At 34.9% G+C, this 15,117-nt stretch overlaps 1 protein-coding gene across 2 annotated transcripts; it reads right to left on the minus strand.

Annotated features, from left to right (window-relative positions):
- Nucleotides 1–8,347: 8,347 nt before the first annotated feature.
- On the minus strand, nucleotides 8,348–13,441 carry LOC129891763 (glutamate receptor 3.7). Of its 2 annotated transcripts, XM_055967245.1 has the most exons (7): nucleotides 13,358–13,441; nucleotides 12,921–13,260; nucleotides 10,461–11,791; nucleotides 9,967–10,244; nucleotides 9,805–9,836; nucleotides 9,259–9,665; nucleotides 8,348–8,929 (listed from the first exon to the last, which is right to left on the minus strand). In XM_055967245.1, the coding sequence occupies exons 2-7, from the start codon at nucleotides 13,177–13,179 to the stop codon at nucleotides 8,522–8,524; spliced, it is 2,715 nt and encodes a 904-aa protein (XP_055823220.1). In that variant the 5' UTR covers nucleotides 13,180–13,260; nucleotides 13,358–13,441; the 3' UTR covers nucleotides 8,348–8,521. The 2 variants fall into 2 exon arrangements, with proteins under 2 accessions (XP_055823220.1, XP_055823221.1); XM_055967246.1 differs by lacking the exon at nucleotides 13,358–13,441 and having other exon boundaries at nucleotides 10,461–11,783; nucleotides 12,921–13,007.
- Between the last annotated feature and the right edge of the window lie 1,676 nt (nucleotides 13,442–15,117).

A 15,117-nucleotide genomic window follows, 5' to 3' on the forward strand; every position in this document is an offset into this window, starting at 1 on the left:
TTGTATGGAATATCAGTGTGTTTAATAAGGAAATCTTCTAGTGTGGCGGCAAAGGTGACTCAAAAATTGTTTAAATAATAGGGAATTTTAGAGATTTTAATAAAATAAGAGGTGTATTTAAATAAATTTTTCTTAAAACTATGGATGCCAGATTGAACTATATTAAAATAATTCATGTATCAGCAAATTTCCCACGTTCATCCAACTCTGAAGAATTTTTACTCCTACCATTGAAGAAATAGTATAAACCAGAGTACTCATGATTTAGCTAGGTTGATTTTTAAAATATGAAAAATTTAGTTAGGGTGACCTTTTGATCACGAAGCTTGATTAATTATTTTACAGATCCCATTATTTTATAATTTATGTGAAATAAAAATTCTACTTTAATTTTTTTACAACATAAGCAAGATCCAGTACCTACATACCAAGCTCACACTGAGTTCAACTGAATTCAATAATTTTAGTTCAAAATTTGTATTAGTCTTAAGAAATTCATTAAATATATAAAAATTATTAATTTAAAATTTAATAACATAAAAACAAGAATTTCAAACACACACATTTTTAATTTTGATTCTGCCTCGGTGAACCATTCTTCCTTAGTTTTCATAAGTACTAGTTTAGTATACGTATTTTGCATGTGTGTCTCACGTAGGGGTGGCAAATGGGTGGATTAGATTGGATTTGGATGGATTAAATATGAATTTGATCACAATCCACCCATATAAAAGATGGATAAATATGAATTTGGTCAAATATGATTTAAATAAAATGATTGTAACTCAATCCATTTTAACTCAATCCATATTCAACCCATCCAAATTCAATCTAATTCACTCATTTGTCACCCCTAATTATAAGTGGGTGATCTATGGGTATATATGAATTTTTATGTTTTACCCATTTTGTTCATATTTGTATGAACTTAAATAGGTAGAAGCCTATATTTACCCATTTAAGAAAGGGAAAATTATATAAAATAGACTCAATTGTTAAACTATTTATTCAAATTGGACTCAACTCAAACTAATTACTCTTAATTGACTCATGACCTAAACTATTTACCCTCTTACCCTACTTTCTCCCTTTTAATTTCTCCTATGACATCATGATGACATCATTATGTTATATCCCGTATTTTATACGGTTGGATATTTCAAGGTAGCCGTGGTAAGGTTAAGGGAATGACCATCTTTCAATTTTTTTTATACAAGTTGGTTATGAATATTATTTACGAACATTAATAGTGTGAAAATATTGGAAAAGGCAAAGGGCAAAAAAAAAATTCGCTAAGTGGCCTATGGTAATATTGTGGAAGGCTAAGGGTAAAACGGGAATTTCACAAAGTGTTCAAGAAAATTCATGTAGGGGTGGGCCCCACATGCCACATGACAACCCGCCATTGGAGGAGAAAGAAGTGTTGGCCCAATGAAGGCTTGACATTTGTCACCACTTAGGGCGTGGAAAGAAAATACTGTAAATAAACAATAAGTGAGATGCGTTGTTTTAGAGAGGTTATGGATTTGATATGGCGATGAATGTGCGATCACTACCCTCGGGAATCTGGGAGTCCAGGACGAAAGATAGTCATGCGCGAAAGCGAAAGGTGAAGATTGAGGATCAAAAAGGGTAAAACAGTAATTGTAAAAGAAGGATGTGTTACGATAGTGTCTCGGAACCTGTAAGACCTTGACTCGCTCCCGATGATGTAATAAAGGTCATGCGAGGAAGTGGACGCGATTATATCTACATTAATGCACCCGATTCCATCAAAGTTACGAGGTTAAGCGTGCTTGGGCAAGAGTAGTACTAGGATGGGTGACCCCCTGGGAAGTATGCAAGAATTCTATATATCCAGACGTAAGAGACAAATGAGAGGTTAGAGTAACCTAAGGAAAAACTAGAGTTTATGGAATGGCTGGAAACCTTAAGAGGCCGCGTAAGACGAGGTAGACTAGGCTGGTGAAGAGATAGAAAGTGCATCACAGCTCTGGAATAAGGATATGCTTGAACAATGTTTGAAAGTATTTTTGGGCTAGTTAATAGTAAATATATACATGTACATATGAATGTGTAGGATGTCCCACATATGATTGTATCGGTGGACATGTGAGTTCCAGCAACTGGTGTCACGGTAAGGAAGGCATTAATCACGCAAGGGTACCGAAGATCGAGCGGCAGCAAGAATAAAGGGCACAAGTGTTGCAACGTACGCTACTATTATTTGACTATAGGTTAAGATTGAAAATTTTGGTGGAACGATATTTGGGAAATAAAGAGAGTAGGTAAAACTCTCGAGAAAAATCACCGACAATGCGCGAGACCATATTATATTAGGCCAAAGAGGGATCACAATCCTCTCAAGTACCAGAACAGGAAACCATAACGTGGAATGAGAACTCATGTAAGACCTAGGAGTTCGAGTACAAGGAGAATGGAGTATGGGATAAGGAATGAGCATGAAGAAAAGGACAACAATAAGAGGAACCCTCCCAAAGTATTAATACACCCCATGAGGTCAGTTGAACATTCGAGGGCGAATGTTCTAAAGGAGGGGAGGATGTTATATCCCGTATTTTATACGGTTGGATATTTCAAGGTAGCCGTGGTAAGGTTAAGGGAATGACCATCTTTCAATTTTTTTTATACAAGTTGGTTATGAATATTATTTACGAACATTAATAGTGTGGAAATATTGGGAAAGGCAAAGGGCAAAAAGAAAAATTCGCTAAGTGGCCTATGGTAATATTGTGGAAGGCTAGGGGTAAAACGGGAATTTTGCAAAGTGTTCAAGAAAATTCATGTAGGGGTGGGCCCCACATGCCATACCCGCGATTGGAGGAGAAAGAGGTGTTGGCCCAATGAAGGCTTGACATGTGTCACCACTTAGGTGTTGACATGTGTCACCACTTAAAGTAGCCTATATATATATATATATGTTGATGCCTTTTAGTCATCTTATGACTCATTAAGTTCCATACATTTCTAGAAAAGGAGAGAAGAGAAGAGAAGAGAAAGCTTAAACTAGAGAGAGAGAGCTACGGATTTGGGAGAAAAAGAGGTAAGTTATTCGATTCCGTTCAGAGAAATAATTATATAGGGTATACCATGATGTCATGAAGGTATTAGTAATGAAAATTTATGGTTTGGAGCACCCCAAAACATCACCAAACAGCCCCAAAGTTTTAGCCGCGCTAGGCGAGCTTCCGAGGTAAGTTTTGGCGAGTTTGGCGAGTTTCGGGAAAGGTAAGGTCTCTCCTTTCAAATTTGAGTTTATGATGTTTTTATGAGGTGTATTACATGTCCTAAATATGGCTGAAAGTATAGAAAATGTATAAGGATGCTTGATGTTAGAAACCACTAAATGGAAGTCGTAGTAGGTAAATCGAAGTCGCGTAGTGTGTTGTCGTTGTGGTGCTGCGGTTGCAGCTGGTTGGGTTGCGTGTTTCAGGGCTTGAAAGTGTTTTAAAAAGGGTGTGGGTGCTTCTGGTTGCAGCCACACGACCCCCCGGTTGGTATGGTTAAAGATTTTATGAAATATAAGTTAAAAACTCTATTTTGGTATCGTAGTTTTATGCTAGTTGTTTGGAGCTTGTGTTGTGTAAAGTTGAGGTGATTTGATTCTATATATACTGCTGGTTTTTTGTTGTTGATATGATTGTTGACATGGTGACCGAGTTGAGATCTCGGGGATGGTGTATTTATAAGGGAGATACTGCCGAAATTTCGGCAGATTAAAAATTAATTTGTTTGAAGGATTAAGACAACTATATGGTGGTGAATCTAATGACTATGTCAACTCTCTTGAATGTAGAAAAACAAGTTGGACGCATAAGCGTAGCTAGTAAGGCGCGGCACAGGTATGTAAAGCTAACCGTTTCTTCTTTTGGCATGTCTTTGGCATAAGTATGTAAGGCTTATCCTTTTCTTTCAAGGCATGATTCCGATGTTATGGTTTCATAAGTGCTTCCATATTTTCTTTGTTTTCAAAAGCTAGGTGTCAATGGTCCCAAGGAAATTACTACTTTTCCTATAACCCATCAATGTTTTCCAAAATTTCTATAGTTTCCCAAAATAAAGATTTACAGTATTACAAGCTTTTATGACAATAACGATGGATATGTTTTACAACGACATTGATGATGTCGAGGATGAGAATATGTCTATGATGGCTATGATAAGAACGGCTTCATGTATTTAAAGTTTACTCTTCTTTCTCTTGGCATGTTTTGACATAAGTATATAGAGCTACTCTTCCTTTTGGCATGGGTTTTATGAAACAAGTATATGACATTTTATACAATTTCAAGGAAGTCCTATTCGTAGAGCCACTAGGATGGCCAATTTTCTTGAGTTTCCAAAGGATATTTTCTCGTGCTTAGATACGTGTATATGATTCCAAAAGTTTTATTTTGATATAATCCATGGTAATTTTTGAAGGTTACTTGACATGACTCTTGTCTTTATTTTTTTGAATCATAGCTCATTCCGATTATTCTACGAGTCTTGAAAATTGGTCCTATGTGCATATGTATACGATTTGGCGCCTTACAAGATTGTGACCTTATTCTACGTTCTCTTAATATTATCCTTCGTTGATAGTCTCATCTTATAATAATTGTTTCTTCAAGGCGAGACAAAGCGACCATGGTTAGTCTATAATACAATCGGAGGTTACCGACCTTCCGTCACACCGATAAATACACGACTTTCATTGGGCTCTCGTGCATGCTGTCTATATGTATATATATATATATGGGGGATATGGGGAGGTGTATATGTGGCGCTATAGACGCATTCCCACCTGATCAGTTGGAGTAATTTTCATTCCGGACGCGAGATGCCCGGACGCGGGACATATGTGGGCGAGCCGACGTTGTTCGGTGATACGACTTTTATTTTCTATGTATATGAAAAAGAAATGTTTTTAAAGATAAGACAAGCATGCATGGCATTCGGCTTAAAAGACACTCATATGTACAGGTTACTTCTCTACCTCATGATATGTTCTATATTTCTATTCTGTTATTATTCATATTTATATTCCTTACTATGTTACTATTCATGCCTTACATACTCAGTACAAAGCTCGTACTGACCCCCTTTTCTTCGGGGGCTGCGTTTTATGCCGCGCAAGTACACCCAGATGAGTAGAAGTTATTATAGAAGATGTTCCAGTAGAGTTAGCAACTCCACTTGTTCCTGGAGTGCTGCCGAGTTAGAGTTTATGCGCTATGATGTTTCGTTCCAAGTTAGAGACTTTGCAGACAGAGTCGTGGGTATAGAGTGTCAGCTTTGTAAGCGGCGTCACTAGCCGATATGTTATTATGTCATATGTCACGAGTTTTATGGGATGATAGATTTTGAAAAAAATAATTCGGGAAGCTTAGTTATGTTTTTCATTTCTTATTGATGTAAAAGTCTAAAGAGATTAAGTATGTACTATGAAGCAGCGGGTTCGCTCGGCTCCAAGCATGGGGTCGGGTGCCCATCACACCCTATTAATATCGGGGTGTGACACATTATCACTGCTATGAAATAATATTTTGTGATATTCCATCGGTATATTGATACCATATCGGTATCATATAAGATTGAGATTAATTCTCTGTGATACTCTATCGGTATATAGATACCATATCGGTATCATATAAGATTGAACTCTTTTTTAAGAAATAAGAATAAAACAATTTAGAGAAACTTATTAAATCACAATCTTAATTATTAAACTCTAAATTAGTAAATATATTTTTGTGATACTCTGTCGATATATTGATATCATATCAGTATCATATAGGACTGCGTTTAATCCTTTGAGTTACTCTATCGATATCATGTTGGGTGGGCGATGATGTCAGCGCGCGAATTTAAAAATAAATTTACGTCATTTTAAATTAAAAAAGGGGTATGAATGTAATGGGGCATTTAAGAGTAAATAATTTCCCTTTTGGGATATAAGTGTTATTTTTCCTTGAAGAAAATATGAGTGATCCACTTAATTTAATATGAGCTAAATAGACTCATTTCACTTATATGAGTTGAAATTGTCACCCCTAATCTCACATCAATCAATTAAACTATATATATGACGAACGAAATTATTTAAATGTAGTTATTGAAGTTAAAATGTTATATCTAGTTAAAGGTATAACTAAATATTGTATCTCAAAATAGTATTGTTTAGTATCTCACCTAATCTCTTTTTTTACAAATGAATCGTTTGTTTAAGTTTTTTTTCGTCGCTTTGGCTGATTTATCATGATAAAAACTTTTGTTGTCAACATTGACAATCTTTTCTAAAGTGCAACATATATTTATCCATGTAAAATATCCAAACATTAGATAATTTATTAAATTAAATAACTAAAAAAATAATATGGTATAAATTCTATAAATACCCATCTGAAGCATGTCATTGACACCTCTCGCAAGAAGCTATAAACTTATAACTACTTTGAATTTCTTGTAAAGAAATACGTGCATATTACTATTAGTTTCTATATAAATTTCAATAGCGTGTATCACTTTTCTAACGTAATTTATGCTTTAGCATATATAAGTTTAAAATCATAAAATTAAAATAAATTATATTGTTTATTATTACTATAGATTATCGTTGAAACTTATTTATATAAATTTTCTTATGATTTGATTGTTTTCTAATAGAAGTCTTATCATATTCAATTTGAATTGGAATTAAACTTATGGTTCATAGACTGAGAATTCATTTAAGTAGACAAAATTGTTGTTGGAGCCAAATATTAGGTAAAGAAAAATATACATTTTAATCTAATTGGATTATCTCTTTGAACAAATAATTTGACTTTTAGGGGTATAAAAATCGATCAATATTTTGGGGATATTTTTGTTGCTCAACATTTGGCATTTTAACATTCGTGTTTTTATAATATATATAGATAGATAGATAGATTAAACTCGATTTACAATCAATAACGTACTTGATCCGGCTTCAAACTTAATTAGTAAGCCCCAAATTGAAAGGGTCGATTTTAATCCTAAATTGTCCCTTTGGGGACATCCGATAAAAAAAAGACTATAACCCTAAATTTACAGGTTCATCATTCAAATAAAAGTTGTGCACATCAAGATTCAATACTTAACTATAACCTTATATTTCAAATTCAACAAATAAATTTAATTAAAGATTCAACTATAGTACTAATGAATAATATCCCAAAATATAAAGCATAATACAAGTTCACATTATACATGTGCTTTTAGAACCGTAGATAGCATAACCCAATTAAGAAGAAATAACTTGTGAAGCTTATTGAGCCATATCAGACAATACATGTCATGAACTTGATTGTGACAAATATGATATCAAAGCTTGACACTCTCTCACTATGGTGGTGAGGCAAACCTCAACGAGAACGGTGAGTCCCTTTTTCCTGCACCCAGGGAGCACGAAGATGTACATGACGATCCGCCCACACTATTGGTGGAAAGGTATGAAGAGGGAAGGGGGTGTGTGGTGCCCATGACTGAAGGAGGGCCGATGAGATTGGACACAAAGAAGGATGGACAGATTTCTAGGCTAACTACGTTCTGAAGAAAGGGTGCAAATGATACCGTATGCAAATCCTACGTCGAAATGCGATAGAGAGGACCATGAAGAGCTTTATAAACATCACAAATTCACATGTACACATTTTTTTGGATTCAATTATGGCATAGCCCAAGGGGCATTTTGTGAGGCATGTTGAGTCAAAATGGACAATACCTGATATGAGCTTGGGTTATGATAAATATGATATCAAAGCCAGACACTATCTCAATACGATGGTGAACAAACCTTAACAAGGATGCTGAGTCTTTTGGGGGTATATGTGACATTCATGACGAAGACAAGGCCGACGAAGACGAGTCACAAAGAAGAACTGGCAAGCTTCTGGAGAAGCACATGATACCTTAGGCGAATCTACACTGGAACGGAGACGATAATGAAGAGTTCTATAAGGCATAGCACAATTTCACATGGTACGCACGGTTTTGGGCTCGACGATGTCGTAGCTCAAGAAACAAATTGATGATATCTGTTGGGCCAAAACGGCCAATTACGCTTCATGAGCTTGGATCGTGGAAATAGCTCTATTCCACTTTATGTAGGACTATATATACTTATTGGTCCTTTACTAAAAGAATGATATTATCTATATTTGAAAATGATTAATTTTTAACTTTCTATTTTACTCTTCTTACAAACATTTATAGCCACAAAAATCTCATGGCATATTTAACACCACAGTTTAAAAAATTTCTCTCCTTTTAAGTTTTGTATCCAGTCAAACTATGCCACATAAATTGAAACAAAGGGAATATGTACAGAACTCTGGGGGAATTGAGAGTTTTTACATTAAATCCTGCATTTGGTAGAGCCATTTGTACAAGACCTATACAGTTGGTGAGTAATATATTAGCATCTCTAACTAGTAAGTATCCCTAAATCTCAGTAACATGTATACTCTACTTCAATAAGAAACTATTTGAGCAAAGATTAGGATCCATTTGTTTGAACTTGAGAACTATCATGTTGAGCGAAAATTCTTTTGATGGCTTCTTCCTTTTCATCGATGAAGTCAAAGAAACTGTAGATCACCTGTGAACATTTGGTGTTCGAGGGAGAAGAAAGGTCTGTATGCTTCCTTTTGTATCGTATATATTGGCGAATACTTCTGAGTAAAAATATTAACAGAGCAAGGACAGTGACAGCACCAGATAAAAGATAGAGTGCCCAAAAGCTGCTCAAGTGGAGCTGGTTAGGCTCTGGGTCTTTTCTCCTATCCGTTGGACAACCTAATTGGCAAAACCACTTTTCGTGTATCTCTTGAAGTTTCCCACTCTCCGCCAGTTTCAGGATTGCTGTTGACATATCGGTAGCCAGAGGAGAGTCCTTTTTGAAAGCCTGCATTTCGGACGAGGCAAAGAAACATTCAGTTAAAAGTATAAATTGAACATAACCATGCAATGAGAAGTGATTCGCGTTTGCCAAATTTTCTCATTATCTCGTGATCAAGTTGCCAGGCTATTTTGAATCTAAGGGTTCTCTAAAATGGAATGACTTTCTAAGCCCTTTTGCTACAAGTCGAATTAGTCATGACCAAGTCCAACGTTTTCAATACGAGGTGATTTCACTCATTTGCACCAGTTCAAGTTACGCGATACACTTGGAGGTGTGCTAATCAGCAGAAAGTTTTAAACTAAATAAATGGTGCATATGAATGGACCACTTACAAAACCCCATCCGCTCTTAGTAAATGGTCGACCAATAATCCCAAAATCAGTACGATTTTGAAGGAACAACTCCATGTATGGAAGTTCATCAACAATTGCCATCACTCCTCCATTTCCTGAGCCTCGTCGCAGAGCAGCTTCAAATTCTTCTGGGGAGCGTAGAGATATTAATCTTGATGGAGCTATGTTGAGAATGTCTTTCAAATAGCTATATGCAAATGACCCAACTTGATATCCAATTAACGAGTTGCTTGCAATCAAACTATCAATTCCAGTGATCGGTGATGAAAGTTGCTGCACTGTAAGGATGGATGTCAAACTTGCTGTATAGCTTGATGTGATCACCAGGAGTAAGAATAGCCAAACCACCATTACCATTCTACCTAGAGTGCTTACGGTATTTTCTTCTGGAAATTTACAAAATAAAGTTACTTTCCAGTTAGAAGGATGGCTAATCATACGACAACATAAACTTGAGCTTGATTTTTTCCATATACAAAGATCAAGCCATAAAAAGCAGAATTGAAAAACCAAATCAATGCTTACGGTTTGTTTTGAAAAGTGTCGAGAAGCTGAACCTGCATAATATTTGTAAAGAGTTAATAATAAATTGTTGGAAAAGGTGTGTGCAGTCTTATTAGTATACCTGTTACTAGTGAATATAGAAGGGTAAAATAAATATAAGTAATACTTAGCATAGGGACTCACAGGAACATTGTAGTTATCTGTCTCTTTGGAGGACCACGAAAATCATCATTGACGCGATGCTCAAGTATCCAAATGACCACAGCTATTATAAGAAATGAAAGAGCTGTAACACCCCACATTTCCAGTGTAAAAGGTTTGAGGAAAACCCAAGCGCTTGATTCTGAATTATTAATGGGGGCTACTATGACAAGGCCTGTAGACACATAAGGCTGAGTGAAATCAACCATCCTTGTCCTATTTGTGACAACAGCAATGTCTCCAACAGCTGCATCAAAAACCTAAAAACAATCTTCAAAAGAATGAGCTCCATACTCTTATAAAAGAGATAGGCTGTGGTGTGGAAACCTATTCTTGTCATTTACATCAGCTAGGCTATATAAGTGAATGGCTGTGCAAAGTATTTTTTATATGGAAGGGAAGAATAGTAAGAAACAAGAGGCAAGTTTTAGATGGCATTTGGTACTCGTAAAGAGAGATTAACAAAATATACTCACATCAGTTGCAACCATATTCACGAGGGCATCATAATTTGGATTGGCAAGACCAGTACCAAATGGCACAAATTTGAAAGGAACATCATAAGGTACAAGCTTCCGTGCTTCATAAAAGAGATCTATGCAATAACCCTGTACATTGTGGCTGTCATTCAATGTCACAAACTCAGTAAAACTAGCTCTTCTTGGAAATCCAATTCTCAAGGGTCTTTCATCATTAGCAATAACCCAACCACGCGGTATTTCGCTCTTCCCACCAGGCCAAGTTACACTCTTGAGATTCTGAACAGCTGTTTCTTTGTTTTGTAGTGCTTTTGGAGGTAAAATCGAGAGACCAGAAAAATTTAACCAGTAACCAACTGTGTGAATTTGCTGTTGGGCAATGTTAATGACTTCATAACCACTACCAATAAGATCTCGATCTGGACTGAAATGAATCTTTCCTGTCAGACCGGTGAAGTTTGTTTTTGATAAGATATTCATTAGAAGTCCTCCGCCATCAAATTCTCTAAGTTTCCCAAGCTGTAATTTATCACTTGTTGTGCCATTTAACATATTGCTGAGAGAAAAGCTTATGTTGCCTCCCTGTTGAAGTAGGTTATCGATTGAACGTGCTACTACCCACACGGTATCATAAGCATAAAGACCATATGCAGTCAATCCTGAGTCAACCAGCTCATTTTGCTGCAACTTTCTCCAGCGAGCCAAAAAAGTTCTTTTCCGGGTAGTTTGTGGAATATAGGGACGAAGACTAACTACACCTTCAAGAGCCCGTAGAAAAGATCTGTTTTTCGGGGAGAAAGAATCTAAAGTAGTAGAAAACCAATCAGTCATAAGCCACACATAATTGCTCCCAGTCATTTTCAGCTTCTGGACCACGTTGAAGAATCTTAATTGGGAGTCAGGATTGATATGCACAACAAAAACACGAGGTCCTAATGATTTCGATTGATTTAGTACATAAACAACATCACTAAGATCATAATTAATAGGTAATGGAAGTTTATATGAAATCTTTGACATTTTCTTAGCAAGTGCATCATTTAAAGCAGCTATGCCATTTCTCCCATAGTCGTCATCCAGAAATATAGCAATGACTTCTTTCCATTCATAAAAGTAGACAATGTCAGCAACAGCTTCCATTTGGTATTGATCACTCTGTGTTGTTCGAAGGAAAAATGGGAATTGGAGGGAAGACAGTGTAGGATCAGTGGCAGCATACGAGATAAGAGGAACATGAAGACCATTTGAAATGAAAGAAATCATATGAGCTATTGCAGAGGACTGTGGTCCAATTATTGCCACCACTTGCTTCTCCATTACCTGTAAAGCTGACAAAAAGAATTGGAATCATAAACTATGCTGGAGGGATTCTTGAACATGACTATCAACTCTAGTACGAAAGCACTGTGCCTCCAGATAATATATCTATACATATAAAGCATTCCTTTTTCTTTTTTGGTAGTTCCTGACTGGAAAGAAAATTACAGATGCTTATGATGCCTACGCCCTCGTTGATCTTGTCCTTTAATATGAGCTTTCTTACGCTTATATAGTAAATCTTCTCAGTATATTTTTATTGAAGAAATGTAATACTTTTGCATTACATCTACCAGAAAAGAAGATAGCATTATTCTTGTACTGAAGTAGCTTAGCAAGTTTCTTTTTTCCAAGAGACAGAACATCACCATTCACCACTGAACCCAAGAAATGATTCATAATACTCCTACAATAAGTACCCCTCTTGTTCTCCTAAAGATTAAGAAGGTCCAAAGAGAAAGGGAAAAATGAATTTCCAGAAACGAGAAGTTAGTTGACATAATTGCTTCTTTTGCTACTTCGGAAATCTTAACAATGACTGGGTTATGGAAACTGGAAAGTGCATAAAGTTGGTTTTCACCTTCTTCATAAACCAGCTAGAAAATCCCCTCTTCGATAAGTTAGAGAAATCAACAATTGAAAACAACAACAATGACTACTGAGAATTAGTGGTTTTAAACTAGTAATCCATTATGAAAAATAGCTATTCAAGTATGACTAGTGGAATGCCTCAAAGATGTCCACCATAGGCTAATCAAGAGATTTTGGTGACTTAAGTATTGCTACAAGCTTTCAGTGGAATTAGTCGAGATGAGCACAAGTAAGTCCGAACACTATTGTTATAAAAGAAATATTACTCCTACAAGCTTAGCTTGAATAGCGAAAAGCTCCCACTCATCGCCCAATAATTTGAGCTTAATAAGTACAACAACAACAAATCCAGTGTAATCCTACAAGTGAGGTCCGGAGAAAGGTAGGGGAGCTTGAAAAGATAAGAGTTTGTTTCCAATAGCCCTCATCATCTTGAGTTTGATAAGTAAGAAAGTAAATTCTAAAATGATTACAACAAGATATTTCTACTAACATCATGAAAAGTGACAACTTTAAATTAACCAAAAAAGGAAGAGTTAAAACATGTACCTCCAATGGTCCCTTTAAAGACACTGCAAACAGAATCCTCCATAATCAAATTAAGACTAGTCCCATTCAAAATGTTGGGATCCCCATTGACATCAGAAACTGCTAACTCCATAGCTTTCTTGGCTGCCCTACCAATGACTGAATCAAAAGAAAAAACTGCACCAACATTCACAACATCAGGTCTTTCACAGTTCCCATGTTTATTCTGCAACACCCAAATGAAAACAAACAGTGGCAACACTGCCCCAAGAATCTTCATTCCACCACTTCAAGAAACTCAGAAAATGACTAAAGTTTGGAACTTTACTCGAGAAACCATATGGGGTAACTAATTTCACGTCTGTCAAATCAAGAAAACCAGACCCTTAAAGGACAGAAGAGATGAGAGTGAAAATGAGAACAGAATTTGTCAAACTTAAAAGGGAAGAGGAGATTACAGCAACAACATAAAGTTTCATGTGGGAAATTGGAGGAGCCCATTTCTCTGAACAGTCTGAAATTGAGAAAAACATGCTGAAAAGGAGCGGATGGTTCGTACAGCAGTGGAAGAGTCAATGGCCTTTTATGAAGTCTGGGCTTTGGAGATCGTATATTGCATAATAAATTCTTAGAAATTTCAAACTAGTTAAGCAACCATTGAGAAATTTGGCAAGAGATAAGTGCTCCAATGGGGTTGCCTGCAAGCTAAAAATTAAGAGAACACAAGGTCCCACAAGGGGATGATGAAATTGGTAACTATTTGTAGTTTTAATTTAATTGTCTTATTTTACTTTTTTTTTAGACTCTTTCTATCTATTTTTATTATTAAATAAAATAAAATATCATTCTAGTTATTTTTAATTTGAGAGTACAAAATTCAAAAAAATATTAATATTTTAAAATTTCTTATTAAATTAAAATTAAAATAAATAAATTAAAACGGAAAAGTGCGTAGAATTTTTACCATGTGTAAAATAAGGATCATGTTCCCACAAGGGCAAAGGTTAGAAGAAGATTAAAGAGAATCTAATGCTCCACTATTGAAAAATATAGTATTAAATAATTGTATGAACTGACAAACATGTAGGATAATGATCCATTTGCAATTTTAATTTGATATTTTATTCTTGCTTTTTAAATGTACGTACCTATTGCTAACAAAGAGGATGCTGTCTCAACGAATTAATGATAGATCTAGTGGCAACAGCTACTAGTATAAAAAATAGATCTAAAGTAACATACTATATTAATATAACATTGATTATCATTTTTTTATTTTCATTATAAATAATACCTAAAATGCATTTGAAAATTTATTGAATATTTTGGGCGAGATAGAATGTCAAATGGGAAAAAAATAATACCACAAAAGTGAAGCGCCTAAAATAACAACAAAAAACAAACTTGTATTGGGTATGAGTTATACTTTTTAGGACGATCGACTTATGAACTATCGTAGAATTGGATGTAAAGTTTAAATCTTTTTCTTATGTTATTTTTAATTTAGGATAATTTATTTATGCTAAGATCTGGGGGTTTTGCTTCGCCCTCGTTAAATTTTTCTTAAAAAAAATAAAAAAATTATATTTAGATCATCTTACTGATTATTAATAAAAATAAAGATCATTGTAGTTATCATATTTTACTAACTTTGAGCTTAATTAATTTTATGCTTCTCGTATGTTCATGAGTAATATTCACTTTTACTTCAATATTTTTAAAATAAATTTTTACTTTTATTTATTGTCTCTAACATGTCAAAAAGAGACAAGTGTCAAAAACACACCTAAATTATTTTTATTTTTTGAGTTTCATACATAAACTATTAGGAGCGTGAGTTTCATATACCTAAACTATCACTTATTAGTTTGAGAAATCCACTTGTCTCTTTTATTTCACTCTCATCATGGTGTGTGTACTACACTCTTTTTCAATATTTTAATTTTTTTTTAAAAAAAATAATTTCTTTTTTGGGGATAAAAATACTTTAGTCTTTAACTTTTAATTAATATTAATAGTTTATTTAATTTTTGTCAAGATGGAATATTTTATCCATGTGGCAAGGTTTTTGCAAAAAAATAAAGAGAATAGAGAGAGTGTATTATACACACCACTGATGTGTGTTTATCAAACTAATAAGTGATAGTTTAGGTATGAAACTCACACTTTCAATGGTTTTGATATGAAATTCAAAAAAATGGAATAGTTTAGGTGTGTC

Source organism: Solanum dulcamara, chromosome 6, assembly GCF_947179165.1.
Source record: "Solanum dulcamara chromosome 6, daSolDulc1.2, whole genome shotgun sequence".
Lineage (NCBI taxonomy): Eukaryota > Viridiplantae > Streptophyta > Magnoliopsida > Solanales > Solanaceae > Solanum > Solanum dulcamara.

Excerpts from the sequence above, each read along its gene's own strand:
- LOC129891763 (XM_055967245.1), bottom strand. The coding sequence starts at position 13,179 with ATGAAGATTCTTGGGGCAGTGTTGCCACTGTTTGTTTTCATTTGGGTG. Across the intron at positions 10,245-10,460 it reads TGAATATGGTTGCAACTGAT|GTTTTTGATGCAGCTGTTGG; the intron begins GTGAGTATATTT and ends GATTGTTTTTAG. Across the intron at positions 8,930-9,258 it reads CTAAGAGCGGATGGGGTTTT|GCTTTCAAAAAGGACTCTCC; the intron begins GTAAGTGGTCCA and ends TCCGAAATGCAG.